We start from the raw sequence: 22,053 nt of genomic DNA on the forward strand, positions 1-22,053 counted from the left end.
CTGTAAACTACTTTTTATTCCAAGTATGGACATTAACGACAGCCAGAACAACACCCAGAATATAAATAATATCTGCCGTCATAATGAAAAAATATCTAACAATATTTAGAAATGGACTGATATATAATTTTACAAAAAAATCACAAATGACGTGTAATAAAAACATCTTAGGTGAAGTATTCGAAATCAATAGAAAATAGGTATTTAACAAACGAAACATCTGCGTACGAAATTTTATGTTTAAACTTTATTTTTACTTATAACAGCAGTAATATTAAAAACTCATTTTTTATAATGATTTCATATGTTATACGTGAATGTTAGAGATTGAAATAATACTATTTTACGGTTTTTTATTATAATTTTCTCCCAACGTTTCGAAGACTGTAGCCTTCATGATCATGGAGGGATATAGGTATTGGTCGTCCGAAAAGTCAGTTTACAGTTACAATATCTAGCACCATTTTACAATTATACAAAATTTTAAATTGTTTTAGCGATTGACGGTCCGATCTACGCAGAATGAGATCACAGTGTCTTGAAATTTGTTACGTACTAATCTCTCGAACTAATACTAAGTACCATTGCGATTTTAATTCTTTCATCACTTCAGTGCTATATTTTATATTTGAAACAGACTTTTACGCTGGTAGTGGCAAAATTAAAACGTGTTAATAATAAGAAGGGTATATTTTGATTTTAATAAGTAAGTAATCTGTTTTCGGAGCCTTCTGAGTTTGATACCCAGTCGGGAAACACGTGTAGGTTTTTGTAAAGATTTGCTCAGGATTCAATCCCGCAGTTATCTCATAAAAACCATGACAAATCGTTTCAGTAATACGCGAGAGTTTACTTCGAGACCTCAAATTGATTTGAGATTAGGGCAGGTGGAACATGGAAGATCATTTGTTTAAAAAAATTAAATAAAAAAAAACATAATTGAAAACGCAACGTGGCAAACAACTGCAAACACGATCTGAAAACCTCTTTTTTTAAGTCAATGAAGCGTCACCTCCACGTGTATTCGAGGTATTTTAGTTATTACTGAATTAATACATATTATGTCATGCTTTTTAACTTTTTCACAATTTAATATAAATATTGTACGAACAGTAACGCGGTGAATCGATTTCCACAGCATTTCACTTGCTGCGATAAGTCTGATGTTTTATTAACCTTTATGGATTTAGTAATGGTCATTATTCAATGCAATTCTTGATCCCGTTCCTTTTTTTAATATTGCCACGGCAAAATGACCCCACTACACCGATTGTAAGTGGAGTGGGGTCCAGAAAGCGATAGTGCCTGACGAGAAGTGATTATTCCTCGTCAGTCGGCAGAATTTTCGGCCTGTTGGAACCGGATATACACCGATGAGTCCATGATATTTTTGCGCAGATTTTAATCAGTGATTAATCTCAAGTTGGAATTTAGATAAATCATCCGTCTCACATTTGCTACTGTAAAATCTCAGCCAGCATCGGCAGCATTCATTTAACCTCAATAGCTTTGTGAAAATCATTGGGTGTCAAAAATGTCTAAATTAGATTTCGTAAGTGGTTGTTTGACTTACTATTCCGTGGGCAAAGGGTGGGTTGCGAAAAGGGGGTTTGAGTCCCGCAATATTCTGCGTTTTTGTATTCATTTGGACGTTTTACCTTTTGTTTGAAACCATATTTAAATTATATCACATGAAAGCTTTACAAACGGAAAAATAGAGACAGGAGAGTACTGAAGCTACTACACATACTTGTGTGTTAACTATCAATTTTTATTTCAACAAATACTAAAGATAAAAAAAAATCTTATTGAAATCATCACATTTTCGCTGCTACCTATGTTTGCACTTATAATTTTTTTTACAAATACGAAAGTTGTTAAACATTTTGGTATGTGTAACAAATAAAAGCATAAACGGCTTATTAGATTTGTATAAATTTTTTCATATAGAACAAATCTTGTATACTTACTTATTATTCCGGAACATTACACATTAAAAAAAAATCTTAAAGGATTTTCCGCGAGCAGTCTCAACTACTTATATGAAAACATTATAGATTTTACTTACCTAAGGTCCAGTACCACAGAAAATAGAAAATGGGAAACCCAGCGATGTACCGCGGTACAGCAAACGAAGCATCCCGACGGAGCGGCAACGTCGCGCGGCGGGAGCGCACCGCGGCGCGGCAACGTCGCGATCAGCTGTTCAGACCGGTTATAATTCAAAACAGGGCGCAAATACGTGATTCGCGGAGTGACGCGACAACCCACGACATACCCGCGCTAGCGTGATTATGCGGGTAGTAGGTTTTTATTTTGTTACTATGGAAGCGGGTGGACTGGTGCCTCTGCCTGTTTGGGGATAAAAGGCGTGAAAGGCGTGAAGTAACTATACTTTTAAATAGGCATTTTAATGTATTGCAGCGTTAAGTTACGGAACTGCTTATGTTGCCAGTTCGATTCCCATCTCTGCATTTTTTTTTCATGATTTTCGTTTAGTCAAGCTTGCCTAAGAATGGACGCGCGATATGACGATAAGCTAGTCTCCTAGAAAATAAAGTCAGAGATACGTGGGCGCCATTACGAGTTACGCCCCCGCCTACCCCTGGGGATTGAAGTATTATACGCATTTCTAGTAAGCTATACCTGTGTAAGCTTTGTAGATTGAGCTGAATATCTATACTAATAAGAACTAATCACGGAACGGGAATTCGCTCTGCTGGAGTGATCCCATCCCCGCCGGTAAAACACGTCACAGAAACATCATTACTCTCTTCAGCGACTCCATACCACACCCACATGAGAGAACACATGAGAAAAAAAAAGAACTAATCTATACTAATATATTAAACTGAAGAGTTTGGTTGAATGCGCTAATCTCGGGGAATACTAAACAGATTAAGATTTTTTTTTCACTAATAAGAAGCTACATTACCCTTGAGTGCTATATATAGACTATTGTTATCCCGGGAAAATATTGGAGCTTTTATTCCAGAAAAACGGTTACACGCGGGTGGAGCCGCGAACAAAGGATAGTTTTCAATAAAACTGTAAATATTAAACTTAGTATTATAGTATTTTAAATAGACTTTCACAAAAAATGGTTTTAGAAACGTTAATTTTTTTTCAAATAATTCATTTAAAATGAGTTAGCTAATACTAAAGAGATTGGTTTAATAAAGTTAATGTCTGAAACTATTGCTCCGATTCTGAAAAATTATATACAAGGTGAACAGGTATTTTAAGTGGCTAGATGGCGAGATCTGAAACTATATTGAATAGCGGAAAATGTTCAAATGAGTCTCAGGGCCGATTGCAATGAAATCTAAAAATACGTCATTGGACATTTAAAAATTCAATAATTCTAGCCAGGAATCAAACCCGTTTATTTTGACAAAAATAAAACACACATACACTCAAAAACACAAAAGGGAACAGCTTATTTGACAAATACTTACATTTTATTTTTCTTATGATACCAAAGTATATAATAATGGCGGTTGTTTTCAATCATGATTGAATTTGATATTTCTAACAATGTTCCGCATTCAACATTACAATTTTATTGATTCCGATTATAAGTAATATTCTCTCAAAACGGTTGTCAAAGTATTTAATTCATTCATTAATTAAACCATGTTTTGGAATATTTAAGTACTTACTTAATACAAAATTAGTTTTTTTAAGATAATTCCGATAATCCAAAAAGAAGCATCTCTAAATAGTCAACATTATATTTATTATTAATTGATTTTGTCATCGGAGGCACTCGCTTTATAGGATAAATACCAACTGCCTAGGCCATAAAGGCTCTAGGCTCCATTTTTGTTATTCTCTATTAATTAGCTTGGACAAGACGACATATTTCTAATCAGACCTTCCTTACCTTTATAAGTACTGCGTCCCGCCTTTTCCAGATTACTTAATCATAATTACAACCATCTGAGAATCTGAGATACTTAAGTACCACTTCTCTGACTTTCTTATCATTTAAACTTGGCACATAATGTTAACCTAAGTATACCATAAACAACAAATTAAAAACCTACACCTACTACCAGACGCCATCTTGCGTCTAAGAAATTTCTTCACTACATCAAATTCAAAAAAAGAACAAGCAATAAGTGTGTAGCGGGGCCGTACTACGGCTTGTTCCCAGGCGAGGGACGCGGAAGGAAGTGCAGCGGGGCGGGGGCCCGGCGGGGGGCACGGGGGGCGCGAGGTAGCTCAATAATTTGCGTGCGAGCCTGGCCAACAGGGCTGCCAGCTGACCACCTTACCAGAAATATTCGGAAGTTAAAATATAAAAGTAAATATACGTTTAGCACTTGTTGGACATAATATGTACTTAAAATGTTTGTTTTCTATAAAGGGAGGTGAGAATTACTAGAAAATTGCTACCAATAAGACGACGTGACAGCGTCCATTCATCATCGGCTGGTGGGCGGCGGCACCTGTTTCATTCCCTTTATAGCAAAAAGAATTATTTACCTTATAAAATGCGTGGTTAGTGGTTATGTAACATTTATTTTACGACTATACGTTTTACTTGTGTACAAAGGTCGCTGTATGCATAAATTAGTATCTTAATAAAAATCGTAATATTATGTATTAAAATACATAATATTATCATAAAATTACCTTCCAGGAAAAAGCCAAACTTGAGCCAATATTAATGAATCCCGCAAAAGCTAAGATTGAATTTCATTTCCGTGAAATCAGTAAGCTTTCGATAATACGCAATCATATCCCGTTACGCAAGCGTAGTATGTTCCCGGAAATTTTAGCTCCCGTCTGGCAACCCCATTCAGGGCGGCGGGGGTGGCGGCGCGGCGCGGCGGGGCCCGGGCGTACAGCGCGTGCGGTGCAATAGCCTGGCCCAGTCGAGTAGTCCACAAGGTCACTGCCGATGTTCACGCGACTACTCCATTCATGAGCACCACAATTAGGTTCCATTTTTGAATTTTCGATATTTGTGTACGAGGATGTTGTTGTATTAAGCGTAAATAGTAAACTTTCACGCCCTGTGTATTTACGTACTCTCACGTTCCATCTTTGAAATGCGATTTTGACAGACTGGAATGGAATATGGTCTGTAACATATTCTAAGTTAACGGAAGAGTCCGAATCTTCATTACGTGGCTAGTATATGAGCAATAATTCTATGATTTATTAATAAAATATGTTTAAATCTAGTTTAAAATTTCGAAGTGTCTCTCAAAAAATAGGGCATCTATCATGGTCTTTACTCGTTTTATATAAGCACGACACTTATCACTACATAGTATAAAACAAAGTCGCTTTCTCTGTCCCTATCTATGTATGCTTAAATCTTTAAAACTACGCAACGGATTTTGATGCAGTTTTTTTTTAATAGATAGAGTGATGCAAGAGGAAGGTTTATATGTATAATAATAACATCCATTAAATAGTCAGCATTGCACCCGCGCGAAGCCGAAGCGGGTCGCTAGTAAAAAAATAAAGGCAGTAAAATCTCTACGTTTACTTATATGGTTCTAATTTTAATCGACCCAATGTTTTTGAAATATCGTTTAGGATCTATCCTATAGGGACAAAGGCAATGGATGGTTATATTCTAAATGAATATAATGATTGATGATCTGTTAGCCGAGAGCCCTATGTGAATTGATTATTTAGGTACTTATATGAATTTCGCAAATAATTTTCTAATTCATGTATATTGAAGACTCTTGGGCAATATTTATCACTTTTGCAATCAAAACTAGAAATTATTTCATGTTGTTTATAATCAAAATTTTATACCGTTTCTACAACCTAATTTGACATCTAAAGCAAGTCCCAAAGTTTCTACTTTGGAGATGCCGGCGTGTTATTTCAACGACCTGTTTCATAAATAGATTCAATATAAGTAGATTTATTATATAAAAAATGTCGTCAACTAACAACAAAACACAATGAAATACGATACACATTTATATAATATACAGAATAGTATAGTTATCAAGTTCTTACAACATAACGATTTGGCAACGTTCCGACGTAACACGAAGTTCAGGTGGTCTTCATAAAGAAATAATGCCACGCTGTCTCGCATCTGAGGTAAACACATACACTAAAAACTTTCTACAACCAGAGTTGGATGGAAAATGGTTGTACGCGCTTTCTATTGACTACCGCTCAGTCCAATGCTTTGTGTTTTATTCTCACAAAGGGACGTGTACCGGGAATTATATCTGGCTGAATAAATCCAAATTCCTTAAAAATCTTTTTTCAGAGAGGATTTTATTAAACTAGCCTGTAATTTAAAATAAAAACATTCCTCAACCCGGCACCCGTTTAAAAATGGAATTCGTTTGAAACAAAGAGTTTTAACACAATAAAATGTTCATAAATTACTCACATACATTATTATTAGAATGTAGTCGTTCTTTTAAAATTTAATATCTACGGATTGTTTTATTAATATTATCTTGTAATGAAAATGAACGCTTTTTAATACGAACTAAGAATCTGAGAAGTCTTGTTTTCCGCTCCAACGATTTTAATACTTTATACATTACATTAAATATCTCGTGTTTTAGAAATATTATAAATGCGAATTTTGTGAAAATGTTTGGATGTTTCTTAGACGTAAATGCAGTAACTGCTGAATGGATTTGGATCAATTTCGGCACATGGATAAACTGTGTTCGTGATTAACATATAGGGTACTTTTATCTTGCCTCGGTGGCGTTGTTATATGCGTTCGCGATATGACTACCGCTTTGTGATACCGGATTCGACTCCCGGGTCGGGTAGTGATTTTGAGCTTTTACGCAGTATCAGTCCGGACTCTGGAATTGGAGTTTGTGACCGATTTGGCGATAGGCTAGTCCGCTATGACATCATAGGACGGAACACATATTGCAAAAAGTGGGTGTCCTGGTTACTACCAGGACCTCTGCCTACCCTTTCGAGAATAAAGGCGTGATATTGTTTTTTTACTATTTATCCAGGTAGGTAATTTGAATTTTTAATCTTATTTTAAGTAAATGGCGCTGTGGATTGCTACAGTGATTTACGGATTTTTGTAGCGGGAAATCCTTCTCATTCGGGCAAAGCCGGTAGCAACAACTAGTAATATATTCCTAAAAGTATATTGTCAATTTCTTAACAACACATTGAGAATACCTACATTCTGCAATAAAGGATTTCCATTTCTATAAAGCAATCGGTATATAAAGTAGAATACCATCGGACAATTGCTGAGGGAAGCTCATTACTAATCCATGCAGATCACAGTATGACGTACGAGCTATTAGCACCGAGTGGAATAAACCACGAGGTCCTTCACATGCCCATTTGAAGTGGCGTCAATCTTCGAATCAACGCATCCTGAGTGCAGGTATAATTCGCAAATTAGACTAAACTATTCTTACAGTGGCGATAGCCTAGTTGGGTGTGGAACGGACTGCCAAGACGAATGTCCGCAGGTTCAAATCCCAAGGGCACATACCCCTGACTTTTCTAAAATGATGTGTGAATTTATCGTTCGCTTTAATGGTGAAGGATAACATCGTGAGGAAACCTGCACATCTGAGAAGTTTTCTATAGGAATTTCGAAGGTGTGTGAAGTCTACCAATCCGCACTAGGCCAGCGTGGTGGACTAAGGCCTAATCACTCTCAGTAGTAGAGGAGGCCCGTGTTCAGCAGCGGGCAAGTATATAATACAGGGCTGATATGATTATTATTATTATTCTTACACAAGGTTTGATGGCATCGATATATATGTACTACGTACAAGACCTGGCGTGCCGTACACGCATTGTGTTCGAATCAACTGTACTGCAATCCGTACACCTGACTAATATGATTTCAACATTGACAGCGTGTGTCAGTGTGGTTATGTACGGAGTGGCGCTTATTATATAAGAACTCGAGTCTAAGTGTAAACTTGGATGTGAATACAAAATATTAATCAAATAATTAAAATTATTTGTTGTTCAAGTGAATAAATCGGTTATAACAGTGACGTTTCGATTGCCATTTTAGTTCAGATTTTGAACAAATAGTTTATATGGACGTTCGTGTCTATAGAATATACGTCAATGTTTTGGTGGGAATTTAAGATCTTTTTTTGCTGTGGACACAGACCTTCCCTCGAGAAAAGGGCCTCAAATATTGAGTATTCGTTCTATACATTTTCGGTGCAAGATTTATTGCGGGAATATGCAAAGATTTACAAATAATTAATTAAAAAAAAAAAACAATTTAGGTGTCTTATAAAATTTAAAATTACAAAAATATTTCTTAACAAATTTTCTATTTAACAGCATTGGTGGCAAATTAACATGATGTGCACTTTAGGTAGAGATACACGGAATTTATAAGTTTAGTGGCATATTATTGTGAAATTAATGACACAATATCCATTATACAAAATTTAATACTACCAAAATTAATATAATTTTATTGTCTTTTATAGCAATGTCCAAGCAACAGTTTCAGAGTAAACCACTCAAACAATAACCTCTTCAGCTTAAATACGGAATAACATTTCTATATTTATAAAGTCCAGACGTTTACGTTCATAACATTTCAAACGACAAAACAAACGCGACCGGAAAATAACTTCAAGAGAAATAAATATACACTTAAAAGACAAACCACTCGACTAGCAATATAACTTGGCAATAACAAAGCCTCAAGTGTTATTAAAGAACAATAAAACCGCTTCCAGACTCAAAGCAATCACTGTTTTATTTAAAAAAAACAATGAAGTCTGTACGTCGCTTTGGTAAAATATTAAAATGATGGTTATTTCATTTGAAATGTTTCATTTGCGCCGATAGAGACTGATTGTAATTCTTTTACGTAAAAAATCTAACTGCCGCAGTTTGCGACGTCGATTAATTTTAATGATCATTTTATTTTGATTATTCTTTAAAGGTCAGTGAGTTTAATATTATAATATTAGCCCTGTATTATATATTGTCCCACTGTTGGGCACGAGCCTCTACTACTGGAAGGAATCAGGGAGTTTAAAATCTTAAAAATCCTCACTTTATATTATCAGCATGTCTTTTTTTATACTTACTTGGGAAAGTAACCCCACTACACCTGATGGTAAGTGTAGTAGGATGCAATAGAATGTCGACTGACAAGAGACGATTACCCCTCGGCAGTCGACACAATTATGTCGGTCTGTTGGAACCAGATTTACACAGGTTAATCCCAGAACACGACACACTTACGTGGGCCACTATGGCATGATTACCACACGGCAGTCGCTGAGTCGACACAATTATGTCGGTCTTTTGGAACCACATTTACACAGGCTGATACCAGAACGCCACTGCCGCTATGGCGGGTTTTAACACTATGTACGGTGGTCGCTATCCAGGCGGGTATGAAATATATCCTAACACGAACATTTCATAAAATATTAGGCGTTAATTTGCTTTAGATGTGAAAATAATGATCTAAATAACTACCTAAGGATCATTACAGTGACCTCCCAAGTACGGCGGTAAGTTAGATGGGCACAATTTTAGTATTTTGGTCACAGAATTTGGCATATTTTTACGACTAGCAGCCTGCCTAACGTCGATCCCTTTAGAGAGAAGACTGATTGTATTTCCTATGCTTCATAAGTCTCCTTTTACGTATCAGTCGAAGGTACGCGGTGACATGCATTGAAATTGTGATTAAAAGGTATTAATCATTTTTTGAAAATTTACCACAGTGCTAACGGCCTACTTGCTTTACTGCCTACACTATATGGAATACATTCGAGTGCTACAATGTAAACCTAAGCCTAGGTACTAGTTCTATGAGCTCGGGGTTTATATTTCGTAGCCGATCCCATAACCCGCCCTATTTCCCCATCAGCTATATTCTTTCTAAAAAAAAGCAATTCACAAATAGCTTTAAAAACGCTTTATAAGCAAATTCGTCCAATTTAATGGAATTACGATCAAAATTAGCGATAATCCGAAAGGGATGGCGGTAATGAATATATAACGCGATTAAACAGTGATGGTTACTTTGTTACGTGATGAAATAGCTGCAGTATAACGCTATATTGGAAAATTACGTTTTTAAACGGTCAATTTCATTTAATTTTAGACTAGCTTTTGATTGCGGGTGCGCCCGCGTGCAGTTTTTTCAGGATAAAAACTAGGCTATAGTACTGAGGAGTAATGTAGCTTCCTATTAGTAGAGAAAATTTCAAAATCGGTTTAGTAGTTTTCGAGATTTGTGCGTTCCAACAAACAAACTCTTTAGCTTTATATATTAGTATAGATTGAAGGAAACATTATTTGCACGCATTACCGGCACAAACTAAACATTATAATCTTATATTTAGAAGAAATATTTTAAATAGAACAAAAATGTATACTTTGTATTAGCAACATGCTAATACTAATGACAAATTCAAAGGTTACTAATTTTTTTTTATTTGTTTGGAAGTACTAACCTCCAAAACAAATAGGTGGTTTTATAAAACAATAATACAAATACAAAACAAATCTTACCAAATACTTTTATGAAATAATTACTTAAAAAAGTTAAAAACAAAAAGAAAAACATATAAGTCGATTTACATATACGTTGCGCATACCTGCGTCATTAGACACAATTATAATAATTACATGTATTATAAATAATTGTTGTCATTACCAGCATGTATAAGATTGTTAGCAATTAATTGCATTGGAAGTCTTGATCGTTATATATCTCCGACTATTTAATATACGTGTAGACTATTCTTCACACCACTACTGCAACTTCTGTAAGCTAATAACCATGGCACGTCATCCTTAGGGTTTCACACCTCATAAGGAAACTTTATTTCATGATTCTAGGCCAACGAAAAGGACCCTTAGGTTTTTGATTACCTTGTAAAATCAGGAAATATTAAACATACATGGCCATATTTTTTGATCGCGTTAACAAGTCTGGTTCTTTACAGCTAAAAGTAATATGGACCTGAGTATTTGATATTTCTTGACTGCCTCGGAAAGCACGAAAAGACGTTGATCCTGCGCCTGTTCTCTCTCCGGTCATGTCGGATTGCTGTCTCACCTGACTATGAAAATGAAGGTACATAGAGTGTACTTGTGTATTGCGCACACATTTGTGCACTATAATATATCCTGCGTACCTGGCTGATCTCCGTTGAGATTAGCTGCCGTGGCCGAAAATCGGCTAAGAGGGATTAATTCATTAATTTCAATTCTTAACACACACAGACGGATAAATATTCCTATAAACGTTCCTTTTGAGATACAGAACCCTATCAACATGAAACCTACAAATCTATAGCAACCTTTTTGCTCACGCGACATGGCGTACTTAAGCAAAGTTAAAATCCAGCAATGACGACCTATCCACCTCACCCTCCAAAGCCTCATCTATTTACGGTGATGGACGTATCCTGCTTGTCCTAATTCGAGCGGCCTTGCGGTTCGATGCACCAGATTGCCACATCCTCTATATGTCACTTATCTACAATGTAACACCCTCTACGCGTCAATTGGATAAACGTAGTGCATCACGGCACCTTTGATCTCGTGTAAATCATGAATCTTGATAGCAGACGCCTCTTACTTCTTAATGTATATTTCATTGCTCGTTGAATGAAATGGTGTCAAACATTTTTTTGGTTTTCTGTTTTGTTTTTGTATCTACTGATAATCTAGCTTTGTATTATATACGCACTGAGCGCTGGCCTCTTCTACTGAGAGGGTGTTAGGCTTTATTCCAAAATGCTCTAATGCAGATTGCTAGATTTCATATACCGGCAAAATTCTTCTTTGAAAAATTCTCAGATGTGAATTTCCTCACGAAGTTAAAAGCGAACGATAATTGATAGACAACATAGTACACCTTGTATATTATTGTATATGTCGCCGCAGCACCTTGTTGTCGTAATTAATTAATTTCTACGAGTCGATTAGAGACCATTAAAATCATTATGAAAAATAACAAGAGTTGATTTGAGCTTTAAGTTCAATTCAATTCAACTTTTAGATTGTGGCTCCATCGTTGGCAGACGATGATTTTGCCAATGTCAAAGTTGAAAGTAGGAAAAGTTACGGTAAATTTTTATGGGTCTAATATTATCTATAACAACAAGAGTTGATTTGGGCATTAAGTTGCCTTGTGTGATTGTTTTGATTGTCAAAAGTGACTGCTGTCGGAAGCGTTGAATTGGTGAATTTCCGGAGCAATAGCGGCGCCATTTATCCTTACATCGACGAAGTATTAGAAAAAGAGGAATGTCGACAATTGTTAACATAAGGACCGGCCGAACGACGAAAGTGCAGTCTTGTTTCGACGCCCGAACCGATCTGATTGTGTATTCCGCTTGTGTGTAGGTTTTTAAAATACTTAATAATTTTCCATTTGTTTCTATTATGGAAAGCATTAAAGTTAAATAAACGAATGATTAATTAAATCGAGTGAGCGTCCTCTGGAATCTGCCGCCCCTAAGAGGCTGCCGCCCATAGACCGCGGCCTTTATCGCCTATTTACAAATCCAGGACTGCTATTTTTGTAATGCTGATTTCTAGTTTCTTTCTTTCTTTAAAACACTCTTGCCTCGAAAAATGACTTAATACCTTACTAGTCGACGTAAACTATGATCAATTCAAACAAATGATGCATTACAAATACGAGTAGCACAGCCGACCGGCACCGGACGTTGTTACTCCTTTTGCGATACGACCGCCATAAAACAAGCCTTAGTCGTGTTTATTTGGACTGTAATTTAACATAATTGTGCCATTAATCTATAAATGGTGTAAGGTTAATTTGTTTCTTTTTACGCAGTCTTAGCGGCAATAGTTAGGAATGGAAAGAGACGAAGGTCCGCTGGATCAAACCCAAGTTATATCTGACTATTTCCAATTATCGTTCTTTTTACCTTGAGCAAAAACATCTTGAAGAAACCTACATACATTATTCTACAAATTGGAAGATATTTAAAGACTATCCCGCCAGAAAGGTTAAAAAGACTATCCCGCTCTCACACCCGCCAACACAACTCCTGTGGATAGGCAGTTGCATTTTATGACACTGAGCGGTGAAGCTCGCAGTCTCTGGGATAACTAATCAGTCTTAACCCGCCACATAATTAATCAAATTACTAAGGTATGTGAAGTCTGCTAACTCATACCTAGCTGGTAGCATAGAGGACTAAGTCCTAAACCCTCTTAACAATAAAGAAAGCTTTGGCTGTTGGTAGGATATATTTTATATCCGCCTGGATAGCGATCACCGAGCACAAGGTGTTAAAATCTGCCATTGTTCCATAAGGGAGTCACGTTCCCGGATCAGCCTGTGTATATCTTGTTCCAACAGGCCGGCATAATTGTGTCGTCTGCCGTGGGGTAATCATCTCTCGTCAGTCGACATTCTATTGGACCCCACTCCACTTCAGCATCCCACATCAGGTGCAGTAGATTCGCTTTACCGAGCATTTATACATAAAATAAAATACTAAAGACGGCACATGGCCCGCAGTGGTATATAACTCAGGGCTGATACTGTTATTACCATGCTCCGTCTGTATGTTCTTTTGTATGTGAATAAGTTCTTTGTTGATTGAGATCGAGGCATGCGTTATGTTACAATAAGCAAGTTGTGACTCTTATAGCGAAATAGGACAAGGATGCGTGAATGAGAAGAGTTCTGCTGATAAGCGACTACCTTTAACTTATAATAACATATATAGTCATATAGTCAGTAGAGACTATTCCGTCTACAGGGGTATATCCGTGTTTTTGCAATTACGAGTGCTCTAATCAAAAGACAGCTTTGTAAAAAGAGTTAAAAATCTCCTATTTACCTATTTTGCTACCAAATCCATTAGAACGCCTGTAATTGCAAAGAGATGGATTTACCTCCGTGGACGATATAGGCCGCTCTGACTAAGAAATATATCGTATCAAACTTTCCCTTAAAATGCAATGTTGTGTCATCTTTATGACGTTGTCCAGGGACTAAAGCATTTATTTTTACTGAATTTTATTTTTCGACAATCACGTCCTTTAATATATCAGTTCGCGACGAAATTAAATAACTTGTATAAATCAATTGGTGTGTGCGAATTCTCACGTCACGATTTCTTTTTCATGTACTGAAGTGAGTTTTCCGGGTGGTTCTCCCAAGGTATTTGTTTAGTTTTTGTTATATTTGCTTTTATTTATTCCTTATTCCGGCTGTTTGATATGTTCTTCGTAGGGGAAGTGCAATTACTGTCAGCCAGATAGCGGTTATGACCGCCTAGGGGCCGTTCAAGTATGTAACGCAATTTTTGAAGATATTTTAACCGCCACCCCATGTAACGCACCGTAACATTTTCGTGTATGCCCCCCCCCCCCCCTTCCAAAAGTTACGTAACTCTGAAGTAACAATTTTTTTTCTAATATTCACAACTCACAATACCGGAAAGTCGCTAAAATACCTTTGTTATTGTTATAAAATAAAAAAAAACAATGTTATATGATGCGTTGTACGAACCCCCAACCCCTCCAAATTACGTTATATAATACTTGAACGGCCTCCTAGGTTACTGGGAGATGGTAGACATCGGTAGACCGCTGGGCTGATTCTTCCTCAGTTCACTACTATACTGACATGTCGATAGTAATATAGACTCTACTTGCATCAGAGGTTTTCAAACATTTTTTTCTCATAAACCCCCTTAAATTTTTGCTGGTTTAGATGGACCACTTTTTTTAGTTATCGCAGAAAAGTGCATTTAAATTACCGCCCAGCCATCACGAGGATTATGTTGGGATCATTATCTGCCTACATTGATGGGTGAAGTCAAGCCAACATTTTAGTTATTTACTCTCAAACCAAATACATTTTTGTGGATCTCCGCTTACGAATTGTGGACTCAATTTTTTGATCACACCAACGTGGACTCCCATCAAGGCGCCTGTGACCTCCTGGGTGTCCACCTGGACCTCTGGGAATCAATGGCTTACATTGACTAGCCACGAAAGTGTCATTTAAAAGCAACCTTTAATACTACCCAATATTGAGCTAATCTCCACCACTGAGTTTTAACCAACCCCCACTTACACCAATAGTCGTTACGTGTTTCCAGAAACTTCTGAAGACGAGGTCACACAAACTACATTTAATACGATATTTACGTGAATTACACTTCTTTATGCCATCAACATAATGGGTTTTTTATAAAGGCAATAATGCCTTAAAAGCCTCCCATAAACACGCGATGTCATGTGCTGGAGGAATGTTGGATGTCTATTATATATAGACTTTTAACCAGATATTTAAAATTAATGTCGGAATATACGAGAGGGGTAGGCAAAATAAGTCACAGCGCAGACTCTGAGGAACAAGACATTGAACCATGACCAAACTGAGTTGAAATTGCATCAGCAACTTCCACAACTGACAGTTTCCTAATAGTGGAATGTGTCTCGACAAGTTCACAACGTCTACGCTATGCCTTATTAGTGATACATTTTACTTGAATACATAATAATTGTACTTCAATCAGTCACATACATTCTAACATAATAATTAAATCTAAAGTATTAATTAGGAGGGATTTCGCTAACACCATCGAAAACTAATATAAACAGATTACGTTTACCCACAGGGTTGAACCCGCACCTCTGGCTCTGGTCTCCGAAATCTTAATCAATCTTAATATCGTAACCACGATAATATCGTACCGACATATCGTTACGATATTGTCGAACACCGAACAACGAAATATTTTCATATGACCACGCACAACAGCCCGACCTACTACGGGCTAAGTGCGGAAAAAGGAGCCTCAACTTAGAACATAGAACCATACAGCAAACCGAACCGTATCAAGAACATGGTGTTTACGACTCGCACAATTATATTCCAGCATTATGTCAGATTTATGTGAAGTTCAGTTATGTCTACTTCATAAAATTACCCTGTATATACTCCATATACACAATATACGTCAATCCCAATAAATCCACGTCACATGTCATTAGCAATGTTTCGGAAATGACTCGGCTGTCGTAAATCTAACGTCTGTTGTCTATGTCTGATGCCAGATGAATCCCGCCCGCTCTATAAATTTATACGTGATGACATGAGCCAGAGGAGACAGGGGAATAAAGGGGATATAGATTTTATGTCACTTCTTGCAGTTACAAATTCTTATTCAAATTCATGTCTACATTTACAAAAATTTACTCAAAAGGTAACAAATATTTGAATAATTCTTCACATAATAATTTTGTGTAAAATGTTAACTGTTGAAGCGGCATGCAAAAGGTGATTAGTTGCCAGTTGCTTCAACTAAATTGCTGTGTTTAGCAATCTTTGCTACTGTATGGAAAACTTAATATGGACAGCTTGTTGTTGCTTTTGTGCCCTTTATCTGACGCGACAGTTACAAGCATCGAGTTTGTATTGTATTTGAGTTTAGAAAAATGACGTCTTCTCTAATGGAAATTGGTTTTTAGATAGGAGGAAAAATAATATTATCTTTATTCTTATCAACTAATTCCAAATAATTTAATGAAATTGAGAACCAGGAAAACATTAATTTGAGATAAGAGATTGTAAATTCTATTGTTTATTAACAGTTTTACGTCATAGATTTTTTTATGAAGTAATTTTTTAATGAATCTTACGTAACTCCTAATACGCTTACGTATTGTTGATTGCCAAATAATACCTATTGCTACTTCATATTATTAAAATTGTTATTGTTTTTGCCTCACAGATAACTAATATTTCATGGATTCAATAAATCATTCTATTTAATATAAATAAAGGTAAAATAAAGTCCAAATTGTTGTTCTAAAAGCCTTTGATGCACTTTAAATATATTTGGCAGCTGTTTTATTTTTACCCAAACTTTTTGTACAACATTGAGTGTTGTCAACACACGTTGGCCCACTAATTTGATGGCGGCAGTCATGCGATGTTTATTTTTAGCTCATTTTGAACTACTTATTTTTGAAGGCAAAAAGTTAAACGAAACGTGCAACTAAAATTACGTTTGTAATTTTTGGGAATACTTTTGTATAGATTTTTTACTTTGATAATTCGCGAATAAGTACAATTTTGACGTTAAGTGAATACGTGTTATAAATACTAAGAAAAACAGTGATAAATCTATAGCCATAAAATCAAATACGTGCATCTTTTTATTACTACTTTACATACGATATAAGCGGCGATAGCCTAGTTGGATGAGAACGGACTGCCAAGACGAATGTCCGCAGGTTCAAATCCAAAGGGCACACACCTTTGACTTTTCTAAAAAATCATGTGTGTATTATTTGTGAATTTATCGCTCGCTTTAACGGTGAAGGAAAACATCGTGGGGAAACCTGCACATCTGAGAAGTTCTCTTTAGGAATTTCGAAGGTGTGTGAAGTCTACCAATCCGCACTAGGCCAGCGTGGTGGACTAAGGCCTAATCCCTCTCAGTAGTAGAGGCCCGTGCTCAGCAGTGGACAAGTATGTAATACAGGGCTGATATTATTATTATATTACATACGCTAACAATCTGATACATCTTTATCTTTGATGTCTCGTACTCTCCCAGTAACCGTTTTGAACCGAAGTTCGTAACCTGTTAGTGGGTTGCAACAGCATGGTCGTTTAATTTTCAAGAGTTGCGAGCACTGAAACGCTCACCTAAAAATCTGGTGTGTTTGTATAAACCGGCCTTTGCCAGGCTAACATACAGTTAAGTTAAAAAAAAATCGGATACATTTAGGTACATATTGCCTTAGCATTCTAACAGCCGATTCATAAATCTTCAAAAATTGCGTTACGTAATACTTGGACGGCCCCTTAGTAACTTTTTGACACCAGCCGAAATACCTTTTCCAGTATACAATTTCAGGGTGTTTCATTCTAAATAATTCCGTTTAGTTCTCAACAGTGTTCTGGCTCTTCGACCTCATGTCCCAGACAATACAGCCTTGGTAGAAAGGTCATTATTATGACTATTTACAGACAATTATGCACCTTATTTACACAGATATTGCAAATAAACGGTTATTCCATAGTGTCGCGTCTGGCAGACAAAGGCTATTATAAATATTTGTCTGACCCATAATGTTTATTTCTGGAAAATGGGGCATGTCGATATGATAAATTCGTTCGTTAAAACTCATGCCGTAAAATGAAACGGAAAAATATTGTACCGAGAGATGCTAGTGAGTGAAAACTACGGGCAGTAGGATATATACCCGGAAAGCGAACAACCGTACACAAGATGTAAAACACTTATGGTAAAACCTACTGGTATTGGCATATTTATATAAATTAGGATAACGAAGGAACTGGATGACATGATCCGCCATAATTGCCCGAGTAAGTGCGTTCCGGGATCAGCCTGTGTATATCTAGTTCCAAAGACGCCGATATAATTGTATCGCCTGGAGAGAGGTGAGCACTGATGATCTTACATCAGTCGACAATATTGGGACCTTACCGCTTACCATCAGGTGCAGTGGCATCTGACGTGTCCGTACAAAAAACAATATTTTATACTGGACTGGTCCATAGTGATTTTGGATATATGTTGGAAACTTCGCCAAAGTAACACCATAAAAACAAATCATGTTTTTTCAAAAGGTATGCTTAGATAAATAACATACGCCGGCATAATGCTGACGACCGTCACATCGATGCTCTTGGTCGCTATCATATTCCGACTACACTACCTACCATGTTCTAATCAGGCAACAAGCCACGTTATTTTATTATTTCATCTCGCAACTCAAAAGACAGACGGCCGGTCTTAAATATAAATCAAATCCTTTCTGAAGCGTCATTGAAAAAGTTATGCCCGAGTCCACATTGGAATCGCCATCAGGAACAGTGTTGTCACGTCGCCGGGACAAAAACTGACAATATCAACGGACTTAACACTTTATTTGTATAAAAACAGAATCCTTTATCCGTTGTAGTGTCAATCACTCGCTCGCTGCGCCAAACGCGTACCATTTCTGTCTTATTAACGCCTTACAAAACTGATTTATGTTTATTGAATTATTAATAAACTTTGGCCTTTATATAATTCTTAAGACATATAATCATATGACTATATGGCGGTGGTGGAGTAGATACTTGTTTATTTGTTAAGAAATTGTCTATTTCTTATATGAAAAGAAATGCTCAGACGCAGCTCGGAGTCGGGAAGTTGGCAGTGATACCCCGTGCCTTGGAAAGCACGTAAAGCCGTTGGTATTGCGCCTGATCTCTCTCCGGTTATGTCGGATTGCCGTCTCACCGGACTATGAGAGTGAAGGAACAGAGAGTGCACCCGTGTATTGCACACACTTGTGCACTATAATATCTCCTGCGTACCTAGCTGATCTCCGTTGAGCTTAGCCGCCATGAGCGGGATTCATTTATTTCTTATTTCATATTTGAATGTTTTTGTGTTACCTGATGAATATATATTTAATATACTCAGTTTCTTATCAAATAAGATGCAAAATCAATGAACTAGGTGATTTGTAACTCTGCCAACCGCTTCGAGGATGTAAGCGTGAGCATATTAATCCCCAGTTACATCATACCCGCACAGGAAAAGTCAGTTAAAATTATATGATTTTACGGATCCCGCATGTCGATTCTATTACGGCAAAAGCCGTTCGTCATGCGCCGCCCGATATGGGAACAAAGGGGATTGTACACATATTTAAAGAAGTAATTAGAAAACGAATGATTCGAATGTAGTATAGACTTGAATGAAGAAATTTAACGTAACTTTTAGTGTTGAGTATTGAGATTTGAGATTATTTAGGATAGTGGTCAGGATTTTTTTATAGAAGGCTAAGGAATTCCTACTTAAACAGCCTTTTTGGGATATAAACACAATTTTGAAAAGTCTATATTCTGGAAACTAAAGTCCTACGAAAATCAATTCAGCCTTTACGGTTGTTATTGTGGACAAACAGGAAATTATGGTAATTTCAATTTTAAATGAAATTTAAAAAAATTTAATTTCACCTTTTTATAGATTAAAATAAATAAAAAAAGCACTTCTAAAAATGATACGGAACATAAAAAATAAACTATTATTGAAGTGTTTATAGCTTTGACAAAAACTCAAAAATCTCCGATATGACTCCCAAAGCGAAAATTACGTGAAATAATATTATTTACACACATTCCCCTACTTTTTACTGACACAATCACGTACCCTATCGGAATGTGCCCTGGACACTTTAAAACCGACCTTACCACAATAAAATACGGTACAATTGAAAGGTAAAATGAACTTTGTAAAGCACATCCATCAATTTATACAACATTCAAAGCAAAATAACCCTTATTACAACGGTTTAAAGTTTGTTCACCCGTTAGTAGTACTTGCGAACTCCGTTCATTGTGTCGGGGACGCCAAAGGATCCCCCCTCGTTAATATTGTGTTATTTTGATTGGCACCACGTGTATTATGACATTCCAACTTATGAAGGTTTGTGAAGAGGTTCGTAATAAACTCATTAAAACTGCTAAATAGATCTATATCACTGACATTGATATAATATTTAAAAAAATATATCTTTAACTTTTTTTTAGTAAGTCTATCTAGATAGTTTAAGTGCATAAATAATGTTACCAAAATAATAAATCATTTGATAGAGCTAACCTGTCACCATATAGGACATAATCCAGGACAACTTTCCCTATTAAGTCTAAAGTGTGATAAAAAGCTTTACAGTCGATAAAAGGATGACTTAAGGTGCGTCTCCAACACTGATGTATATGATCTCCATCTAAGTTAAGTCTAAAGACAACATTAAAGAAGGCTCTATCATCTATATACAATGACACTACTCATGGGTTACATGTTCGGGCAAATGTTTCATACCTCACGACCCATAAAACCTATGTCAAATCAGCGAACTCACACATACGCATAGTTGCAAGCGTGGACGTCTCCCAAACACAGAACGTAAGATTTTTAAAATTCCATTTTTAAATTAATCGACTCATCACGCGTGTCATTCTGGCGAACAGATGTCACCGTCCACACTACGCGTAACGTAACTCGTAACCTAACTCAATGTTTAGCCGTATCTATTAGTTCGCGGTGAAACACGATATAACATAAATACGCACACATATAAACAAACTAGCTTTTGCCCGCGGCTCCGCCCGCGTTATAAAGTTTTTCAGGCTAAAGTTTTCCGTTATAATAGATTCCCGGGAGCCTATGTTCTTCCCAGGGTTTCAAACTGTCTCCATACCAAATTTCATCTTAATATGTTGGGTAGTTTTTGAGTTTAACACGTTCAGGCAGACAGATGCAGCGGGGAACTTTGTTTTATAATATATTTTTTAGAACTTTTTAAGAGGAACGATCCCGTCATACATCATTGTTGCATAACTTTAACCGTTTACGCAGCGCAGGCAACGCAAGCTCTCAAAACTAATAATTTTCCCCGTATTTGCAACATGTTTCTTTACTGCTCCGCTCCTATTGGTCATAGCATGATGATATATAGCCTATAGCACTCCACGAACAAAGGGCTATCCAACGCAAAAAGAATTTTTCAGTTTGGACCGGTAGTTCCTGAGATTAGCCATTACTGCTCCGCTCCTATTGGGTATAGCGTGATGATATATACCCTATAACACTTCACGAACAAAGAGCTATCCAACGCAAAAATAATTTTTCAGTTTGGACCGGTAGTTCCTGAGATTATCCATTACTGCTCCGCTCCTATTGGGTATAGCGTGATGATATATAGCCTATAGCACTCCACGAACAAAGGGCTATCCAACGCAAAAAGAATTTTTCAGTTTGGACCGGTAGTTCCTGAGATTAGCCATTACTGCCCCGCTCCTATTGGGTATAGCGTGATGATATATAGCCTATAGCACTCCACGAACAAAGGGCTATCCAACGTAAAAAGAATTTTTCGGTTTGGACCGGTAGTTCCTGAGATTAGCGCGTTCAAACAAACAAACAAACAAACAAACAAACAAACAAACTCTTCAGCTTTATATAATAGTATAGATATACATAATAGGTAGATGTTGCGCATGCTCGGGCTCTTTTCGGCGTACGGTTATGT

At 36.7% G+C, this 22,053-nt stretch overlaps 1 protein-coding gene across 2 annotated transcripts in view; it reads left to right on the top strand.

The window, feature by feature from the left end:
• The window catches only part of LOC115447494, a 70,448-nt gene that overhangs the window by 28,959 nt on the left and 19,436 nt on the right, over positions 1-22,053 (top strand). Inside the window, exon 2 of one of the 2 annotated variants that reach the window (XM_030174583.2) lies at positions 14,115-14,269. The exons of the other annotated variant lie outside the window; for it this stretch is intronic. Within the exon in view, the coding sequence (XP_030030443.2) occupies positions 14,115-14,241 (127 nt within the window). The 3' untranslated portion in view covers positions 14,242-14,269. Of the gene's footprint in view, positions 1-14,114; positions 14,270-22,053 lie in introns of those variants that run through there. 2 annotated transcript variants of the gene reach the window in all.

The sequence above is a fragment of the Manduca sexta genome, chromosome 14, assembly GCF_014839805.1.
Source record: "Manduca sexta isolate Smith_Timp_Sample1 chromosome 14, JHU_Msex_v1.0, whole genome shotgun sequence".
In the NCBI taxonomy this organism is placed as follows: Eukaryota; Metazoa; Arthropoda; class Insecta; order Lepidoptera; family Sphingidae; genus Manduca; species Manduca sexta.